Source organism: Mustela nivalis (genome assembly GCF_964662115.1).
Source record: "Mustela nivalis genome assembly, chromosome: 9".
In the NCBI taxonomy this organism is placed as follows: Eukaryota; Metazoa; Chordata; class Mammalia; order Carnivora; family Mustelidae; genus Mustela; species Mustela nivalis.
The window spans coordinates 31598218-31620734 of NC_139028.1; the positions used below are offsets into that span (position 1 = coordinate 31598218).

General features: G+C 36.1%; 1 protein-coding gene across 5 annotated transcripts in view; it reads right to left on the bottom strand.

Annotated features, from left to right (window-relative positions):
• Positions 1–22517, bottom strand: part of ARHGAP32 (Rho GTPase activating protein 32) — a gene marked incomplete at its 5' end in the record, with an annotated part of 299813 nt that overhangs the window by 109158 nt on the left and 168138 nt on the right. For all 5 annotated transcript variants that reach the window (XM_082683941.1, XM_082683944.1, XM_082683940.1 and 2 more), the window contains one exon: positions 8825–8911. In XM_082683941.1, coding sequence (XP_082540067.1) covers positions 8825–8911 — 87 coding nt within the window. The remainder of the gene's footprint in view (positions 1–8824; positions 8912–22517) is intronic.

Sequence of the window (22517 nt, forward strand, 5' to 3'; positions counted from 1 at the left end):
GAGAGAGAGAAAAGGAGCACAATCCGGGAGGGAGGCAAAGGGAGAGGGAGAAGGGGACTCCCTGCCGAACAGGGAGCCCAATGTGGGACTTGATCCCAGGATGCTGGGATCATGACCTGAGCCAAAGGCAGATGCTTAACCAAATGAGCTACTCAAACGCCCCCTGAGTCATTTTCAGAATGGTTAATATTCACCTGAGACACAGCAATGTGGTTAAATGAGACTGTATGACAGTTATCTGTTCCACTGCTTCAGGCCCATGCTATACCAGCTTATAATATTGTAACTATCACTCAGACTACATCATAGCCTGGGATCGTAACCACTTGGCCTGGACTACCTCCCACAGGGATTCTTGAGGCTTCCACTTAAAGAGCCTCTAAAGACTTCCCCAACCTGAGAAAGAAAACAGACATCCAAGTCCAGGAAGTCAAGGAAGCCCCAAACAAGACAAACCCAGAGATAACCACACCAAGACATATTGAGAATTTAAATAGCAAAAATTAAAGATAAAGAGAGAATCTTCAAAGCAATAAGAGAAAAGCCAGTAGTGTGTATAGAGACTACCCATAAGACTATCAGCTGAGTTTTTAGCACCAAGCTTTCAGGCCAGAAAGAAGTGGCATGATATATTCAAACTGCTGAAAGGAAAAAACCTACAACTAAGAACTGTTTAAGTTTTCATACAGAATTGAAGGAGATATAAAGTTTCCCAGACAAGCAAAATTTTAAAAAGTTCACCACTAACCTGGCATTACAAGAAATGTTCAAAGTATTTCTTTAAGCATAAAGGAAAGGGCCATAACTAAAAGTCAGAAAATTTTGGGAGAAAAAATATCACTGGTAAAAGCTAACATATATAAAGATGGTGGATCGATCACTTATAAAGCTAGTACGAAGGTTAAAAGACAGATTTAGTAAAATGAACAATATCTACAGTAATTAGTAAAGGGATACACTAAGTAAAAAGATAGAAAATATGAAGTTAAATACATAAAACAAGAGGTGGGGAGTAAAAATGTAGTACTTCTTAAATGTGTTTCAATCTAAGGGACCATCAGGTTAAAATGGACTGCTATATACAAAGAGTGTTATATACGAACTTCATGTTAAAGACAAAACAAAAAACTATAATAGATACACTAAAAATAAATAGAAAGGAATCCAAACATAACACTAAGAAGTCAAGTTACAAAGTAAGAGAATAAAAGAAATACAAAACAATTAGAAAACAATTAACAAAAAGGCAATGAGTACAAAATTATCCACAATTGTTTTAAATGTAAATGGACTAAATGCTCCAGTGAAAAGACAATGGCTAACTAAATGGATAAAAATGTAAGACCCATCTATATGCTGCCTACAAGAGAGTCACTTCAGACATAAAGACACATACAGGCTGAAAATGAAAAGAAGAAAAATAATACCCCATGTAAATGTAGCAAAAAGAAAGCTGGTACAGCAATACTTGTATCAGACAAAATACTTTAAAACAAAGACTATGGCAAGAGACAAAGAGAAGTATTACATAATGGCTGAGATAAATCCAACAAGATAATGTAACAACTGTAAATAGCAGACCAAAAGCAAGAAACTGACAGTAACACAATAATAGTAGGGAACTTTAATATCCCATTTACATTGATGGATACAGTGTCTAGACAGAAAACCAATAAGGAAACAATGACTTTAAACAACACATCAGACCAGATGGGCTTGACATACATATGCACAGAAAACTATCAAAACAGCACAACACACATTCTTTTCAAGTGCACATGGAACATTTTTCGGAACATATCATGTTAGGCCATAAAACAAGTCTAAAGTAAGTGTTAAAAGACCGAAATCATATCAAGCACCTTTTCCCATCACGATCGTATGGAATTAGAAATCAATTCCAAGGCAAAAATTAGAAAAAACACAATCATTTGGAGGCTAAATAACCAACTGATCAGTGAAGAAATCAAAGAAGCAGTGAAAAAATACCTGGAGAAACATTAAAATGGAAACACAACTGTTTAAAATTTAAGGGAATAGCAAAAGCAGTTTTAAGAGGGAAGTTTAGACCAATATAGGCCTACCTCAAGAAACAAGAAAAATCTCAGGGCACGTGGGTGGCTCAGTTGATTAAGTGTCTGCCTTTGGCTCAGGTTGTGATTGAGCCCTGTGCTGGACTCTGTGCCCCAGGGAGTCTGTTTCTCCCTCTCCTCCCCCCTTGTGTTCTCCCTTGCCATCTCTATCTCTGTCTCTCAAATAAGTAAAATCTTTATATAAACAAGAAAAATCTCAAACAATTCAAACTTACTCCTATAGAAATTGGAAAAAGAAAAAGAAATAAAACCAAAGTTAGAAGACAGAAAATAATAAAGATCAGAGCAGAAAGAGGAAATAAAAACTAAAAATATGAGAAAAGATCAATGAAACTAGGAGTTGGTTCCTTGAGAAGATAAACAAAATTTGTAAACTTTTAGCCAGGGATGCCTGGCTGGCTCAGTTGGTGGAGCCTGTAACTCTTTATCTCAGCGTTTTAAGTTTGAGCCCCATACTGGGTATAAAGATTACTTAAAAGATAAAACAAAAAGAAAAACAAAACAAAACAAAAGCAGACTAATCAAGAAAAAAAAGAGGGAAGTCAAGTAAATAAAATCAGAAATGAAAAAAATTACAACTTACAATCCAGAAATACAAAAAATTATTAGACTACTACAATTAGTTAGACAAGTTAGACAAACTACAAAAAATGGATAAATTCCTACAAACATAAAATCTTCCAACACTTCATCAAGAAGAAACAGAATATTTAAACAGACCAATTACGAGTAATGAAATTCAATCAGTAATGGAAAAATTCCCAAGAAACGGAAGTCCATGGCCAGATGGCTTCACAGATGAATTTGAAAAAAAAAAACCATAAAGAAGACCGAATACCTAGCCTTCTCAGCCTGTTCCAAAAAATGGAAGAGGAAGGAATGTTTCCAAGTTCATTCTATGACTCTAGCATTACTGTGATACAAAAACTAGATAGAGACGCTGTAAAGAAAGAAAATTACAGACCAATATCCCTAAAGAATGTAAATGCAAAAATCCTCAACAAAATATTACACAACCAAATTCAACAGCACATTATAAGGATCATACACCACAATCAAGTGGGATTTGACAGGGATACAAAGATGTTTCAATAGCCACAAATCAATCAATATGATATACTACATTAACAAAATAAATAAAAAACCATATGACCATTTCAATAGATGCAGGAAATGCATTTGATAAAATTTAACATCCATTCACGATAAAAACTCTCAAAAAAGTGGCAACAGAGGGAGCATACCTCAACATAATAAAGGTCATATATAACACTACTACAGATAACATCGTACTCAATGGTGAAAAGCTGAAGGCTGTTGCTTTAAGATCAGTGACGAATCACGAATGCAGTCTCAACCCTTTTATTCAACCAAGTACTGGAAGCCTTTGTCATAGCAATCAGAAAAGAAAAAGAAATAAGAGGAATTTTAATTGCTAAGGAAGAAGTCAAACTGTCATTATCTGCTGCTAACATGCTGCAAATATTTGTAACACTATACATAGGCAACCCTAAGGGCTCCACTGGAAAAAAAACTATTAGAAATAATGGATGAATTCAGTAAAGTTGCAGATATAACATTAATATAAGAAATCGGTTTCATTTCTATATACTAATAACAAACTAGCAGAAAGAGAAATTAAGAAAACAATCCCATTTACAATTGCATCAAGAATAGTAAAAACCCATGCATAAATTTAATCAAGGAGGTGAAACAGCTCTACTCTGAAAACCAGAGGATATCAATAAAAGAAAGGAAAGAGGACATAAATAAATGTATAGATACACCATGCTCGTGCTTGGAAAAGTTAATATTGTTTAAATGTCTATATTACCCAAAGAAATCTAGAGATTCAGTGCAATCCCTATCAAAATAGCAAGAGTATTTTTCAAAGAACTAGAACGAAAATTCTAAAATCTGTATGCAACCACAAAACACCCAGCCAAATAACCTTGAAGAAAACCAAAGCTGGAGGTATCATGCATTTAGATTCTAAATGAGACTTTCAAGCTATCGTAATCAGAACAGTATAGTACTGGCACGAAAAGAGACAGAACAGAGTAGAGAACCCAGAAATAAACCCATGTTTATATGGTCAATTAATCTATGACAAAGAGCCAAAAATACACATTGGGGAAAGACAGTTGATTCCATAAATGGAAGTATTCTAAAGAATACTGGACAGCTACATGTAAAAGAATGAATATGAACCACTTCCTTATACCATATACAAAAATACACTTAAAATAGATTAAAGACCTAAATGTAAGACCTGAAGCCATAAAACTTCTAAAAGAAAACACAGGCAATAATCACTCTGACATCAGTCTTAGCAATATTTTTTTGGATCTGTCTCCTCAGACAAGGGCAACAAAAACAAATATAAAAAATTGAGACTACAGCACATTAAAAAGCTTTTGCCCAGAGAATGAAACCATTAACAAAATGAAAAGACAACCTCCTAAACGGGAGAAGGTGTTTGTAAGTGATATGTCAGACAAGGGGTTAATATCCAAAACATATAGAGAACTCAAACAACCCAAGACATACACACAGAACAAAAATCTCATTTAAAAAACGGGTATGGGCACAGGACCTGAACAAACACTTTTCCAAAGAAGACATATAGATGGCCATGAGATGCATGAAAAAATGTTCAACATTGCTGATCACAGGGAAATGCAAATAAAAATCACATTAAGAGGTTACTCCCACCTGTCAGAATGGATAATATCAAAAAGACAAGAAATAATGGATAATATCAAAAAGACAAGAAAAGGAGTACCCATGTACTGTTGGTGGGCATGTAAATTGGTGGAAATACTATTAAAAATAATAATGGGATTCCTCAAAAGTTTAAAAACAGAAATACCATATGATACAGCAATTCCTCAATGGGCTATTCACCCAAATAAGATTAAACACTAATTCAGAGAGCTATTGTATGCACCACTTCACTGAATCATCTTTACAATAAATGTGACATGAAAGTACTAAGTATCCACTGACGGATGAATGAATAAAGAAGTTATGGAATACAGGTGCATGGAGTATTACTCAGCCAGTAAAAAAGAATGGACTCTTGCCACTTATGACAACACAGATGGACTTAGAAGGTGTTATGCTAAGTGAAGTAAGTCAGACATAGAAAGACAAACTCCTTATCATTTCATTTATACGTGGACTCTAAAAAAAAAACAAATAACAAACAAAACAGAAACAGACTCATAAATGCAAAGAACAAACTGATGGTTGCCAGAAGGGAGATATTTGGGGGATGCATGAAATAAGTGAGGGGGATTAAGAGGTACAATCTTCCAGTTATAAAATAAGTAAGTCACAGGGATATGAAGTACAACATAAAGAATAGTCAATAATAGAGTAATAATTATGTATGGTGAGAGATGGTGATCATTTTGTACTGTATGTAAATGTCAAACCACTCTGTTGGTATACCTACAACTCAATATAATATTGTATGTCAACTATACAGTAAATTAATTAATTAGTATTTACAGAGATTTTAGTAACATGGAAGAATGCTTTATAAATAAAAAATTGTGTAAGGTTATATATATATATATATATATATATATATATATGTGTGTGTGTGTGTGTGTGTGTGTGTGTATATATGCCTGTATTCAATTATAAAATACAACTATGTAAAACAAAGCAAAAATATGCAAAAATATAAACGGGCAATCTCAGGACAGTAGTTTCATGGCAACTTTCTTTTTTTTTCTCCACCTCCCATATTTTCCAAAATTTCTAGAAGTATTTTTATCCTAAAAACCCATAAACCCACACTTTTAAATCAGAAAAAAGATACATATATGTCTTCAAATATGTATATATGAATGGTACCTAGACTCTCTCCACTTATGTCATGCAAATAAATTTGACTGTCACTCTCAATACATTTCTGTAATTCTTTATTAACATTTGGGATATGCTTACATATTTCAGAGTAGCTAATCAGTTATAAATCATATCAGAAAATGACAGAAGAATCGGGGGGAAAAAAAACACTAGACTGAGGTTCAAATCCTGGTCCTTCTCTTTAATTTTACGACCTTGGGGATGTTATTAACATTCTTGAGTCTTACATTCATCATCTATAAGATGAAAAATGGACTATTTACCTCACACAGTTGTTGAAAGAATGAAATGTTGTACTGCGTGTCATAATATCTTTACACTAGACACATAATCAAAATGCCTACTGAATTTGGATCACTTCAGTATGAAAGACATGGTTTACATTTCTGAATTCACAACTTAACAAGAAATAAAAACCTAAAGGGCAGAGGCAAAAGCAAAATTAAAAGGTTCAAAAATAAGACCTAAAAGAATCAGCAGTACTTAACTTCCAAAAAAAAAAAATCACAGTTGTTTAAATTGGCCATTTTCTAAGATTGAAGAACAAGAGAAGAGTAGGTTAAATAAAGAGAACTTCAAGGATACTTTAAAAATTAGAAATTAGTAAAAATATGCAATATATGAAAAAATATCAGCAGGTAATGGTGATCGTATCTTATCTGAAGCCTAAGTAAGCTTTCTCTTAAATCTGTTCTAGATTGTGAATTCCACTGAGATGCAGGAAAAACTGGCAATCAGATCTTTAGCAGTTCCTGCTAAGATTTCATATAAAGTTAGGAAGGTCACATCAGTAATCTGGGCCTCAATTTCCTCACTGGCAAAAAGAGAGGGCTTGTTTATAAGTCTATATATTATTAGTTATTAAAAAAATATAGGATTCCAATTTAATATGATTTATGACCGACACATTTGGCAAGGAAACAGAAAATAAGCCATGGGGGTGCCTCAATGATCACTTATAGAACTGCAGAGAAGTGCAATGGCATTATTACATTGCAGTAAATTACTACTTTGATGTAATGAGTACTTACTGAGTAGTCTTAAATTTTTTAAGCAGATTGACAAGATACTTACAACCAGGAAACAGCCTAACTAGTTAGATCACTAATTCATGTAAGTATAATCAAGTGACAATTATACATTCTGACATATGGTTCCAAAATATCATGCTTACCTTTTGAAGGTCACCTAAAAAATAGCATAAATGTTTGTAATATTAGATTTTGCTTATGAGAATAAAACTATTTGCATTGTCAGGTCATATGGAAATTAATAGTGAGAAGAAAGATGCTAAAAGATGTTAGGTTATAGAGGGATTAATTAATTACATGTCAATAATGACATGTCAATCATGTACTCCAGATAAAGAAGATATCATTTATATTTATGTATGAGTAATGGTTCACCAAAATGTATGTGTTATTTTCACTTAAAAATTAAGTCACGATGGGGCACCTGTGGCTCAGTTGGTTAAGTGTCTGCCTTTGGTTCAGGTCATGATCCCAGGGTTCTGGGATCAAACCCCACACTGGGCTCCCAGCAGAGTAGGAAGCTTGCTTCTCCCTCACCCCCTACTTATGCTTTCTCTCTTCTCTGTGTAAAACAAAATTTTGAAAAAAAAAATAAGTCATGAAAAGAAGCATTTTATGAAATATGACACGACACTTAGTGATTCAGAGCTGCCTACTTCCTCAAAGGAACTGAGATGATACACAATAAAACATACATTAACAATATGAAACTTTGGCCATCTTATTTATAAAACATATCAATAAATATATATATATATATATAAATAAATAAAATATAAAACAAAATTTGTATACAAATTTATAAATTTTCAATTTCCAATCTCATATTCTGACACCAATAAATAAAAGCACTTAATTCTGAAAAGTTTTCTTTAAAATCACTAACACTAGGAGCTGAGGTATTTCCCATATGAGATGACCATTAAACTTTTCAAGATTATGTAATTTTTAACTTCGGGTACAAGATTAACATTTTGGGGGGGGGAACCCATAAATGCCCCTGACTCTTTCCCAAAGAGAACTAAAAACTTCGCACAAAAGAAAGCTTTTCTCAAAAAAAAGTTACTTTACAATCACTAATCAAAACTACACGTAAGGCTTAATTATAGTGAAGTAAGAAAAAGGAACTAAACTACTTACGGGGTGGAGGAAATAGATGACTTCCTCCAAATCTCATTAAGAGAAGTCACGGTAATTATCCTCACAAATGTTCTAACACTAAGAGTCAAGAAACAGCATCTTCCTAAAACATGCACACATGTACACACACTATATCCACTACAGCGAAACTTCCTGCCTGGTAGGAAAGTGAGCATTTCAGGCAGAGATGTTTGCTCTTTTACTGTAAGAGGTGACCAGTAGGTGATTCATTTAATCTTATCATCAATAGAAGATGTATTTCCTTTACTCTTATAAGAAGAGTTTTCATTTAAGTTTGTAAATTAAGTATCTGTAGGACTGGTTCTATCAATTGTTTCAACCCTGAGCACATGCAGAATTGCCAATACGACTGGGAGAAAGAATAAAACGAAACATCTGTGTTGCCATAGTCACTGTTATTTGTCCACAAATGTCTAAAGCCTTAAAAGATTTCTAAAAATGCAGACAGAAGATATACAAGTTACAATACTAAACTGGGCATTCCATGTACTTTTGTAAGAAAACATTTGTCCCTTTTTTAAAGGATACCATTTATTTTCTTAACCATGGTCATACACAGTCCAATTTCATTTCAATACCATACGAGTCTCTTTCTGTGAATTCTATGAGACACTGTAAAAAATGCATTCAAAGGAATCTACACATCCACAGAAATACCTGACAAGCGATGTGCACGAGGTAGACCAGCTCTTTAGATTCACAGCCATTTTTCATTACTTCATTCTGTTCTTCTGAAAGTGAGAGCTATGTCAAAAAGGGGGAGGGGGAGAAAGAGAAAGTCATGATTAATGAACACAAATAAACGAGGCATTCAGTAACACTTAAACCCTCACACCGACTCACTGTGAGATATGCCTTTCAATGGAACTCTGCTGCTTATGAAGATAAAACAAAGAATTCAGGATGTTTTCAAAAATATGTTTCTAAGTATTGACTTCATACTTTAAAGTAGCACAACTGCATAACAGCAGTAAATAAAATATGTCCATTCAAGAGAAGGTCTTCACTCCCGAGTTTATTTAGCACATATGTGACAGGATGGCAGTGAGGGCACTGACAGGCAGCATGGGCAAAGTGGGTGAAAGACAGCTCGGACTCATGCCAGAGATTGGAAACTGGCTTCCCAGAGAACAGTCTGGGCCTGCAGACACGTGTTCCTTTAGACTTCTCATGCGTATCTGAACATCAGATTTTATTTTATTTTCACCTGAACCAGAAGCAAGAATTTAGAAACTGAGTCATTTCATATGAAAAATACAGATTTCTGGCTTCTACTAGAAAATCTGAAATATTAGACCCATATTCTCATCTGAGCAATAACCAGCTGGAACTGAAAAGTGACCAAACCCTTTAAATGAGGTATGTATTCTCCAAACGCTTTGACCCCAGTGCCTAGGCTGAATGGTAACTGTCCATCATCATGCTGTTTGCTTCGTTATTTTTTCATGCACTACTCTCTTCTTGCATTTATATCAGACATCTGTCCCACCTAGGGATGTGAATTTGCCAACTCTGCTCTAGAGACAGAGCTCAGGCTCTAGAACCCTGAGTTCACAATTGTCACTAACTAGCTGTATAATACTGACATACCTACTCAATCTCTCCTTGGGAAAATGAGAATGATTAACAGTACCTATTCTCAAGTTTGTGGGTATCAAATGAGATAATGCACTTAAAGTGTTCACCAAGACGCCTACTACTCTTAAGTGCTTAATGTTACCATCATTATAGTTAGTATTATTAAAAAAAAAAAGATAAACACATATTTTCTATTTTTGAGAGCAGAATGACAGAACTATTTTTAAAAACATTCTGGTATTAAGTAGAAGCTTACAAGATAATGATCATTCTCACACCAGCCAAAATAAGCCAGATTAACTACAAAATTATACTTTTAAAAAAAGAATTAGATGAACTAAAAAGGGAAATGAACATTCATGAGACAGAAGAGACCCACGAACATGCTCAGGAGCCTGGTAAAGATGCAGAAGGAAAAAGAACCTGCATTAGACAGGGTAAGGAGAAACCAGCCGAACGCTCAAGACTGTGCATGGACTGGAGTAATGAACAAAAATTCCACAGAAACCTTGTAGCAAAGAGTTAATACCCACCAGACCCCAGGTTATAGGATCAATACAGCCTAGGCTGGGGGAAGAGCAGCAGGAGCCCAGAGAAGGAGGAACCTATGATGTGTGTGGTGTCTCCCCAGCACACTGCAGCTAACCACTGCAGACAGGGAGCAGGTCAAGAAGGCTCAGAGACTGCCTTCTGGGGCATTCAAGAGATTCAACAACTAAAGGCTGGCACAGAAAAGCCAGGAGAAACCCCTGAAGGCAACCAGAGCTTCAGAGAGTAAGCAGCAACTCTACACCAAGGTTCATAGTAGGACAGACAGAAGCAAGCTCTGTGTTTGCACAGGAGATTGGGGAAAGGACTGGAGAACAAAGAGAACTAGCAACCAGGCACAAAGAGACAGAGAAAGAGCACCTGTTCTCCCTCAGTTCAGAAAACTGGTGGCTCAGCAGTAAAGCACAATGAGATCTTTAGATATCTCACCAATTTTCAATTCCCCTCAATGGAGGTTAAAAAAAACAAACAAACCAAAAAAAAGCCCCACAACTCCTGAATATCCAAACCACAAGGAAGAGTTTCAAATTTTAAAATGGCCGTAAATATAGAAGAAATGAAGACTAGAAATAAAATCAACCTTCTTAAGAAGAACTAGGGCGAAGGAGAGAGTGAGGAAGAGAAGGAAAAACTTCCCCCAAAAGGCAAAAAGATAGGTGGAGTGGACGTAACAGAAAGGGAGGATGGTCAGATGGTGTGGACAGTCAAACGGTGTCAATAAAATGGCTGGGGTGGGGGGCAACTCCAAACTCCATTCCCTTCACAGAAAAACCAGCAGTAACTCTCACAAGCAACTTTCTTAGTAATGTAGAATACAGTAGAAAGTTTACAATCAGCATGAGACAATGAATCAAGAAAAATGGTGACTTCTGACTTGCAGGAGAGCTCCGTGGTATTGTTACCCACACTTGCTCCTTCCCTTCCCATCTCAGCAACACTCCTGTCCACAGCAGCCCTAAGCGCCCTCTGCTCCTTGCGTCTGGAAGGAGCAGAGACATCATTAATAAACTACTGTATTTGTCTGTTCTGATCTGCCTGGCATTTACATGAAGGGCTGACACAAAGAATACGTTTCTTTTTCACCTAAATTGGAATTCACCCTGGGGGATTTTTAAAAAACAGCATCGTTAAAATATTGTAAAGTGAACTAAAAGTCTTCAGTCACCTGAAGCAAAAGATTATAGCTAAGACATAATATAGATTGCTTAACGTCCAGGAGAAAGAGATGAGAAGAGAGGTTCCTTGGGAAACGAGAGCATTCAAAAGTATGTGTGTATGGTGGGGCATTTAGAAAGCCATGAATATGTTTAGAGTAGGACACACGCACAAAAGACATAAAGATTTCTTAAGCTTTCACCTCTACCCTCCAGGCTAAGACAGAGCTGTAAAAAGCCTGGTTAATTGTTGAATGAGTCTCTTAATACAAAGGAAATGTGCAAAGACTGGCTTATTATTTATTTTCTTTATTTTTTATTTTTAGTTCTGGGCATTCAAGGAATTCCCTAACAAAACACTATCTGAACACAAGTAAAAGAAGAGACATCTGTGAGCACATAGGACACAGAACACAGTCTTTTCAAAAACAGCCTGGAAAAGTCGCTAAAAACACAGCCCTCAAGATCAAAAACAGCATACCTGTGGTAAGAGATAGAATCTGATTTCCATAGTTACCACATTATAATATCCAAATGTCAAGTATGCAACAACAAAATTCACAAAATATACAAAGAAACAGGAACATATGGATCATTCACAAGAAAAAAAATAAGAAACCAACACAAGCAATACAAGGACCTAACAGATCTCAAATGTACTATATAAAACACACTCAAAGAGCTCAAAGAACTAAGGGAAACCTGAAAAACAATGTATAAATAAATGAAAATATCAATAAAAAAAGAAAAAAGAGAACAAAAAACAAATTTGAGGAATGACTAAAAATTCTAACTAAAGGGATCAACAGCAGATTTGGGCAAGAAGAAAAAACAGCTTACTTAAAGATAGGGTAAGTCAAAATACAGATTTCCCCCACTATCCAAAGGTAGAGCGTTCCTTTGAAACCTTTTAAAAGCCAAAATGGTATGAAGCAAAGCGTATCCTCTACTTTCCAAAAGTCTGCATTATACCACCTTACTTTTATGAAAGACCTCTGTTAGTACCTGTTTTCATTAAGAGAAAGAAATCCCAAAAGGATTTTCACTTTTATCAAAATAGCCATTACTGTACTAACATTAGGTCTACATCAAAGCAAAGTAGTATAACACTAAGTTTCAGAAAGCAGGAGAAACCTGAATACTGTTCAAATAACAGAAAGAGAAAGGAATTTTAAAAAGTAAAATGTTGCTCAGGAACCAGCAGGACACATTCAAAAAGACCAAAACATGCATTGTGAAAATCCCAGAAGGAAAGAGAGAAAGACATAAAGAGATTATATGAATAGTGATGTCAAGAAGACGGAAGAATCAGTGAACGCTAGACCACCTCTCCCCACCAAAACAGACATTAGCAACTATCAACACATAAGAATTTGTTTGTGAAAATCCTAGAACTTGGGAGGTGAGGCTAACACAAACACTTAAGAGCAAAAAACTGAGAAAAGTCATATTAGAAGGGAAAAAGGAGTAGTATCGTAATGGCCACCACCCCTTTCCTAGGCCAGCACAGCAACACACTGAAAAGAATTCCCTAGGGCTATGGTTTTTCTTTAGGAAAAAAAAAGAGCCCTAGAGAGATATCTAGCATCCCCAGTGCTGAGGGGTGAACTTCAGGAGGCCCATTTCTGTCTTGCCTCACAGGGAACACTGAAGGAATTGACAGGGGTAGACCACATGGGATCATCTTGTAACAAAGAAAGAGGATGGGGCACAAAGAAACTAGTCAACGAATATTGGTAGTGGACAGGACCCTGCTGGCAACCTTGCCTGATAAGAAAGCCCCACCTGCACCTCTACCCATCTTCAGAGCCAAAATGGTAGCCAGGTCAGCTCAGGGGACACAGTCATCAGTTTTGCCTGGTTGGGGTCTCCAATCAAGAGATCAGCCAACTAGAGAGGGCAGTCAGTGATCTTACCAGACTGCAGAGCCTGGCCTCCAGGCAGCAGCACTCAGATGCAAGACACAGCCTGTGACCCTGCCCACCCTAGGAAACCAGTCAGTGAACACTCTTGACCAGCAAAAGCCAGAATCCCTGACCAGGGAGAAAATCCCACCAGTTACCATGCCCAAATACAGCAAAAGATGTGCATATCCTCCATCATCACAGAGACCAGCCTGTGTCCCTTGCCCAAAAGCACAGATAGCCTTTAGCCTCCCTTAGTCATAGGGCCCAGCCTGCAGACCCACCAAAATATAAACCCCAGTTTGGCATGACCTGGCCATTCAGTACCAAGTGTGGCACAACTAACCAAGGATGATTACTGAACCCAGCCTGCACCTATGTGCAATCACAGCCCTGCAAGTGGTCCTACCTGATGACAGAGCCAAGCCAGCAATCCACCTGACCTCAAAAGATGTGCGGGGGTTTCATCTATCAGAGACCCCAGCAGCAAACACTATGTACAGATGCAACCAGCTGGCCCTTTCAAACTCACCAGCCATGGTGACTGCTCAAAGTCTTCTCCTGTTAAATGAACCTATAAAAACTGGAAGCGGACACCACTTCCACCAATGTGCAGACACAGTGCAAGAACATAAAGATCATGACAAATCAGGGAAACATGACATCACCTATGGAATAAATATTTAATAAGGGACCCCCAAAAAGAAAGATCTAGGAGGTAATAGACAAAAAATCCAGAATAATCATCTTTTTAAAATCAGAATAATCATCTTAAAGAAATTTAGTGAAGTACCAAAAAAAAAAAAAGAGAGAGAGAGAGACAGAGACAGACAGACAACTAAACAAACTTAGAGAAGCATTATTTGAACAAAATGGGAACTTTAAGACGTAGAAATGATTTTCTAAAAACCCAGAAAGCACAGAGCTAAAGAATATAATGACTGCACTGAAAAATTCAATAGAGAATAGCAACAACAGACTCAATCTCAAAGCAGAAGAAATAATCAATGAGCTTAAAGACATAGGTATTTTGAAATTAGTCAGAAAAGCAAAAAGAAAAAGAAATGGAAAAAGAATGAAGAAGGACTACAGAATTTACAGGATATATTAAGTGTAACAATACATGCACTACTAGAGTCCCAAGAGAAGGAGGAAAAGGGGAAAAAATTTATCTGATCTCTTCCCAATTTGAGAAGAGATATGGATATCCAGTTGTGTGAAGCTCAAACATCACCTAACGTTATTGAACCCAAAGAGGATTTGACCGTGACACACTATAATCAGTCAAAAATCAAGCAAAAAGAATTTCAACAGCAGCAAGAGAAAAGAGACTTTCGTGTACAAAGGAATCCCCATAGCATTATAAGATTTTTCAGCATAAATTTTGCAGACCACGAGAGACTACAATGATATGTTCAAAGTACTGAAAGAAGAAAACGGACAAACAATTCTACTATACACGGCAAGCTGCCCATAAGAAATGAAGGAGAGATGCTTTCCCAGACAAATAACCGCAGAGGGAGATCACTGCTACAACTGCATTACAAGAAATTCTAAAGAGAGTTCTTCAAGCTGAAATGAAAAGATACTAGTAAACAAAGTAAAAACATAAACATATAAAATTTAAGAATAAAGGTAAATGCATAAATTCAAAATCTCTCTTACTGAAAGTGGTATGTAAATCACTTTTTAAAAAAATTTTATTCATTTATTTGATAGACGAGGTCACAAGTAGGCAGAGAGGCAGACACAGAGAGAGAGGGGGGAGGAAGCAGGCTCCCTGCTGAGCAGAGAGCCCAATATGGGGCTTGATCCCAGGACCCTGAGATCATGACTTGAGCTGAAGGCAGAGGCTTAACCCACTGAGCCACCCAGGCATCCCTGTAAATCACTTTAAACTCTAGTATAAAAGCTGAAAGACAAAAATAAATGACTATAGCTATAATAGCCTTTAAATAGATACCAAATATAAAAAGATGTAAGTTGTAATAACAATAACCTAAAATGTGAACTGAAGAAAACCAGTTTTTCTATGCAATCCAACTTAGGTTCATATCAGCTCAAAGCAGGATATCATATGATATTTTATGTAAACTTCATAGTAATCACAAAGAAAAAGATCACAAAGAAAAAGAAGAAGAAAGGAAACAAAGTATAAGGCCACAACTACTCAGTAAATCATCAACAAAGATAGCAAGAGTAAGAAAGTAACAAAGGAAATATGGATCAAACTGAACAATTAACAAAATGTTCTGAACTATCAATAATTATTTTTTTGGATTAGTTGCTTTATTTAGAACAAAATCTGTAAGGTTAAAGTCAATGAAATCAATGCTATAAGCTTGATGAGCAAATTCTATACCCATGAGAAACAGTTCATAACCTTAAAAAGTGAACAGTTTTCTGTATGAAACGTTCTAAACAAATGTAGTCTCCTAAAACAAGCTTAACAGAAACTGCAATTATTTCAAAGACGATGTCAGAATATCGAAGCAGACGAAGCAGAATATCACAGAACTACTTACAATCTAGTCAGAAATCAATTTCATAATAAAATAATTAGTAGAGATACAAATTTAAGATAAATCTTTAACCTTCCTATCTACTGTTCTCTATATGTTGTGGCTTGACAGTTAAATACACTTCATTACAAAAACAAAGTAAAAGTACCCTTCATGCTTTAAATTAGCAAAACTCTTTGTCATTAATCTTTTCCCCTTAAAGTTTCTCATTTAGTACTACTATAATTTGCAAGTCAGTTTTTAATTTTAGGCTTTTTAAAAATTAAGGCTGAATGAGAGTAGTTAGGGTTTCTACTCTTCTATGTCTGGATGAATGTCCAGTTAAAACCAGCCAGGGCGGGCGCCTGGGTGGCTCAGTGGTTAAGCCGCTGCCTTCGGCTCAGGTCATGATCTCAGGGTCCTGGGATCGAGTCCCGCATCGGGCTCTCTGCTCGGCAGGGAGCCTGCTTCCCTCTCTCTCTCTCTGCCTGCCTCTCCGTCTACTTGTGATTTCTCTCTGTCAAATAAATAAATAAATAAAATCTTTAAAAAAACAAAACAAAACAAAACAAAAAAAACCAGCCAGGGCAAATGATTCTCTTAGAGATATGCAAGACAGTCTCACCCCTCCTCCCTTCTAACTACTTCATTCCTCATCCTTATGTCCTATTCCCAGTTCACTAACCAAGAGATTAAATTCTCAAGTCTAACTGTTCATTTATTTCACTCACACAATTATTTTAATTCCAGTATAGTTAACATACAGTGTTATATTAATTTCAGATGTACAATACAGTGATTCAACAATTCTATATATTACTCAGTGCTCATGAAGACAAGTGGACTCTTTTTTTCTTTTTTTAAATTTTTTATTTATTTTCAGCATAACAGTATTCATTATTTTTGCACCACAGTCAGTGCTCCATGCAATCCGTGCTTTCTATAATACCCACCACCTGGTACCCCAACCTCCCACCTCCCCCACCCCCGCCACTTCAAACCCCTCTGATTGTTTTTCAGAGTCCATAATCTCTCATGGTTCACCTCCCCTTCCAATATCCCCCAACTCCCTTCTCCTAACTCCCCATGTCCTCCATGCTATTTGTTATGCTCCACAAATAAGTGAAACCATATGAGAATTGACTCTCTCTGCTTGACTTATTTCACTCAGCATAATCTCTTCCAGTCCCGTCCATGTTGCTACAAAAGTTGGGTATTCATCCGTTCTGATGGAGGCATAATACTCCATAGTGTATATGGACCACATCTTCCTTATACATTCGTCCATTGAAAGGATATCTTGGTTCTTTCCACAGTTTGGCAACCATGGCCATTACTGCTATAAACAAGATCCTAGCAAATAGGATCCAACAGCACATTAAAGAGATCGTCCACCATGACCAGGTGGGATTCATCCCTGGGCTAAAAGGATATGTTCACCATTCGCAAATCAATCAGTGTGATAGAACAAATTAATCTGGAAAGAGAGAAGAACCACATGGTCCTCTCAATTGATGCAGAAAAAGCATTTGACAAAATCCAGCATCCGTTCCTGATTAAAACGCTTCAAAGTATAGGGATAGAGGGAACATTCCTGAACTTCATAAAATCTATCTATGAAAGACCACAGCAAATATCATCCTCAATGGGAAAAGCTTGCAGACTTCCGTTGAGATCAGGAACAAGACAAGGATGCCCACTCTCACCGCTCTTGTTCAACATAGTATTAGAAGTCCTAGCAACAGCAATCAGACAACAAACAGAAATAAAAGGTATCCAAATTGGTAATGAAGAAGTCAAACTCTCTCTCTTTGCAGATGACATGATTCTTTATATGGAAAACCCAAAAGACAAGTGGACTCTTAATCCCTTTCACCTTTTCAACCAACCACCTGCACCTCACCCCTTGCAACCATTAATTTGTTCTCTTGTTAAGAACTTGTTTTTGCTTTGTCTCTCTTTTCTTTCCCCACTCCTTGTTCTTTTGTCTGTTTCTTAAGTTCCAGGTATGAGTGAAATCATATGCTATTTGTCTATGACTGGCTTATTTCACTTAGCATTATTTTTTTATGGTGAAGGAAATTAGATTTAGGCTGCTGGACTCAGTTTAGACTATTCCAATTTTGTTGGCAACAACCAAAGCATCAGAGAAGCCAGCCTTGCTCTCCACAAGGTGTTGATCTTGGCCACGTCAATGTCCTAGAGCTTCTTCAAAGCCTATCTGATCTGGTGCTTGTTGGTCTTGACATCTACAATGAACACAAATGTATTGTTGTCTTCTATTTTCTTCATGGCTGACTCAGTAGGCAGGGAGAACTTGATGACTTCAGAGTGATCAAGCTTGTTTCTCCTGTGGGCATTCTTTCGAGGATATTTGGGCTGCCTTTGGAGATGGAGTGTCTTGGGTCATTGGAATGTAGGCGATGTGTGGATCTTCTTTTGTATGACTGTGGACACCCTTCAGCACTGCTGTCTTGGCCATCAAAGCTTCTGTTTTGGCTTCAGCTTTGGGAGGGGCTTCCTTCTTGGCCTTTGGCACCATCTTCATTAAAGGGATTTCTTCACTTAGCATTATACTGTCTAGATAAATCCATGTTGTTGCCAATGGCAAGATTTCATCTTTTTTATGGCTGAATTATATTCCATTGTATATATCACACCTTCTTTATCCATTCATCTATAGATGGACATGGGCTGCTTCCATAATTTGGCTATTGTAAATAATGCAATAAATATGGGGGTGAACATATCCCTTCAAATTAGTGTTTTCATATTCTTTGAATAAATACCCAGCACTGTGATTAGTAGATCATAGGTTAGATCTATTTTTAATTTTTTGAGGAACCTTCATACTGTCTCCCCCAATGCTGTACCAATTTGCATTCCCACCACCAGTACAGACAGGTTCTTTTTTCTCCACATCCTTGTCAACACTTATTTCTTCAGTTTTTTATGTTAGCCATTCTGACAGATGTGAAGTGATATTTCATTACACTTTTGATTTGCATTTCCCTGCTGATGAGTGATGCTGAGCATATTTCCATATATCTGTTGGCCATCTGGATGTCTTCTTTGAAGAAATCTCTGTTCATGTCTTCTATTTTTAACTAGATTACTTGGGGCTTTTGGTGCTGAGTTCTGTTAGTTCTGTATATATTCTGAATACTAACACTTCATTGGATATGTCATTTGCAAATATTTTCTCCTATTCAGTAGACTGCCTTTTAGTATTGTTGGTTGTTTCCTTTGCTTTGCAAAATTTTGCTGTGCAAAATTTTTATATATTCCCAGTATCTTATTTTTTATTTTGTTTCCCTTGCCTCCAGATACATATCAAGAAAGATGCTGTTACAGCTGATGTCAGAGAAATTACTACTTGTGCTCTCTTCAAGGATTTTTATGGTTTCAGGTCTCACATTTAGGTCCTTAATTCATCTTAAATTTGTGTTTCTGTATGATGAAAGGAAGTGGTCCAGTTTCATTCTTTTCCATGTAGCTGTCCAGTGTTCCCAAACCAATCTGTTGAAGGGACTTTTTTTCCCCCATTGCCTATTCTTGCCATCTTCATTGAAGAGTACTTGACCACATAATTGTGGGTTTATTTCTGGACTTTCTATTCTGTTCCATTGATCTTTGTGTCTCTTTTTGTACCAGTACTATACTGTTTTGATTAGTAAAGCTTGAAGTGTGGAACTGTGATACTTTCAGTTTTTTCTTTTACAAGATTGCTTTGGTTATTCAGTGTCTTTGGCAGTTTCACACAAACTTTAAACTTGTTTGTGCTAGTTCTGTGAAAAATGCTGTTGGTATTTTGATAGGATTTTCATTAAATATTTATAATCTTTCTAGTACTATATACATTTTAAAGTATTTTTTCTTTCAATACATGAGCATGAAATGTCTTTCCATTCTTTGTTTTGTCATCAATTTCTTTCATCAATGTTTTACAGTTTTCCCAGAGTATAGGTCTTTCACTTCCTTGGTTAAGTTTATCCCAAGGTATTTTGCTATCTTTGGTGCAACTGTAAATGGGTTTTCTTATTTTCTCTTTCTGTTGCTTCATTATTACTGTGTAGAAATTCAACAGATTTCTGTACATTGATCTTGTATTCTGCAACTTTAATGAATTCATTGATTAGTTCTATTAGTATTTTCACTCTTTCATCTCAAAGAGTGAAAGTTTTACCTCTTCCTTACAAATTTCAATGCCTTTAATTTTTTGTTATCTGATTTACTGGTCACTGTGGCTAGAACTTTCAGTACTATGTTGAATAAAAGTAGTGAAAGTGGACATCCCTGTCTTGTTCCTTAAAGGAAAAGCTCTGTTTTTCCCCCACTGAAGATGTTCACTGTGGCTTTTCACATATGACCTTCATTATGAGAGGTATGTTCCCTCTAAACCTACTTTGTTGAGGGCTTTTATCATGAATGGATGTTATACTATGTCAAATGCCTCTTCTGCATCTATTGAAATGATCATACGGTTTTTATCCCTTCTCTTATTGATGTATCACTTTGATTGACTTGCAAATATTGAACCACTATTGCACCGCAGGAATAAATCCCGCTTAATTGTGGTGAGTAACTTCTTAATGTATTGCTGCATTCAATTTGCTAATATTTTGGTGAGAATTTTCATATCTATATTCATCAGAGATATTAACTTGTAGTTTCCCCCTTTTTTGTGGTGTTAAAATTTTCTAGTTTTGGTATCAAGGTAATGCTGGCTTCATGGATATTTGGAAGATGTACTTCCTTTTCCACTTTTTGGGAAAGTTTGAGAAGAACAGGTATTCACTCTTCTTTAAATGTTTATACAATTCACCTGTAAAGCTGTCTGGGCCTGGACTTATGTTGTTGGGAAGGGTTTTTTGTTTGTTTGTTCGTTTGTTTTTTAATTACTGATTCAATTTCATTGCTGGTAATTGGTCTGTTCAAATTTTCTTTTTCTTCTTGCTTCAGTTCCTGCTTTGGTTTTGGTAGGTTATGTATTTCTAGGAATTCACTCATTTCTAGGGTATCCAACTTGTTGGCATATCATTTTTCATAATATTCCCTTGTAATTATTTGCATCTCTGTAGTGTCAGTTGTTATTTCTCCACTTTCATTTCTGATTTTGTTTATTTGAAGTCCTCTCTTATTTTTGGTGAGTCTGGTCAGAGGATTATCAACTTTGTTGATCTTTTCAAAGAACCAACTAATGGCTTCATTGATCTATTCTACTCTATTTTTTAGTTTCCATATCATTTATTTCTGCTCAAATCTTTATTATTTCCTTCCTTTTGCTGTTTTGTTTGTTCTTTTTCTAGTTGATTAAGGTGAAATGTTAGGTTGTTCGTTTAAGATTTTTCTTGCTTCTTGAGGTAGGCCTGTATGCTAAACACTTACCCCTCAGAACAGCTTTTGCTGAATCCCAAAGATTTTGAGCCATTGTATTTTCACTTTCATTTCTCTCCAGGTAATTTTGATTTCTTCTTTGATTTCTTGGTTGACCCACTCATTGTTTAGTAGTCTCCATGTATCTGTGCTCTTTCCAGATTTTTTCCTGTGGTTGATTTCTAGTATCAATCATAGCACTGCAGTCAAAAAAACATGCACAATGTGACTGATCTTTCTGAATTTGTTGGAGACTTATTTTGTGGTCTAATATGTGATTTATTCTGGAGAATGTTCCGTGTCCACTTGAAAAGAACATGTATTCTCTGCTATTTTAGGATGGAATGTTCTGAATATATCTGTTAACTCCATCTGGTTCAGTGTGTCATTAAAAAAAAAAACTGTTTTTTTGTTGGTTTTATGTTTAGAGAATCTGTCCACTGATGTAAATGGGATGTTAAAGATCCCCACTATTATCATATGGCTATCAATTAGCTTTTTTTACATTTGTATTAACTGTTTTATGTATTTGGATGCTCCCATATTGGGTACATAAATGTTTAAAATTGTTGTATCTTCTTGTCCCCTTCATTATTGTATAGTTTCCTTCTTTGTCTCATTATTGTGTTTGTTTTAAAGTCCTCATTTTGCTTGATAAAAGTATTCCTATCTTGGCTTTTTTTTTCACATCCACTTGCATAATAAATGTTTCTCCACCCCCTAACTTCTAATCTGTATGTGTCGGGAGGTCTTAAATGAGTCTCTCATAGGCAGCATATAAATAGCACACATACGTGTGTATTTATTGCCATTTTGTTACTTGCTTTGTGATTGTCTTTGTAGTTCTCTGTTATTCTCTTGCTTCTCTCACACTTTGTTGGTTCTCTTTAGTGATATACTTAGATTCCTTTCTCTTGACTTTTTCCATGTCTATTATTGATTTTTGGTTTTTTGTTACCATTAGGTTTGTATATAATATCTTCTGCATACAGCAGGCTATATTAAGTGGATGGGACACTTAAGTTTGAACTCATTCCTTACTCCTCTCCCCTCGCTCCATGATTTAGGTATGTGGTTGTCATACTTCACATCCTTTTATTCTGTGAATCCCTTGACTGATTTTTACATGTATACTTATTTTTACTGCTTTTGTGCTTCCTTCTTTTCTTACTCTTACTTATGATCTTTTCCTTCCACTGAAAGAGTTCCCTTTTAACATTTCCTATAGGGCCAGGTTAGGGGTCACAAACTCCTGTAGCTTTTCTTTGTCCAGCAAACTCTTTCTTAT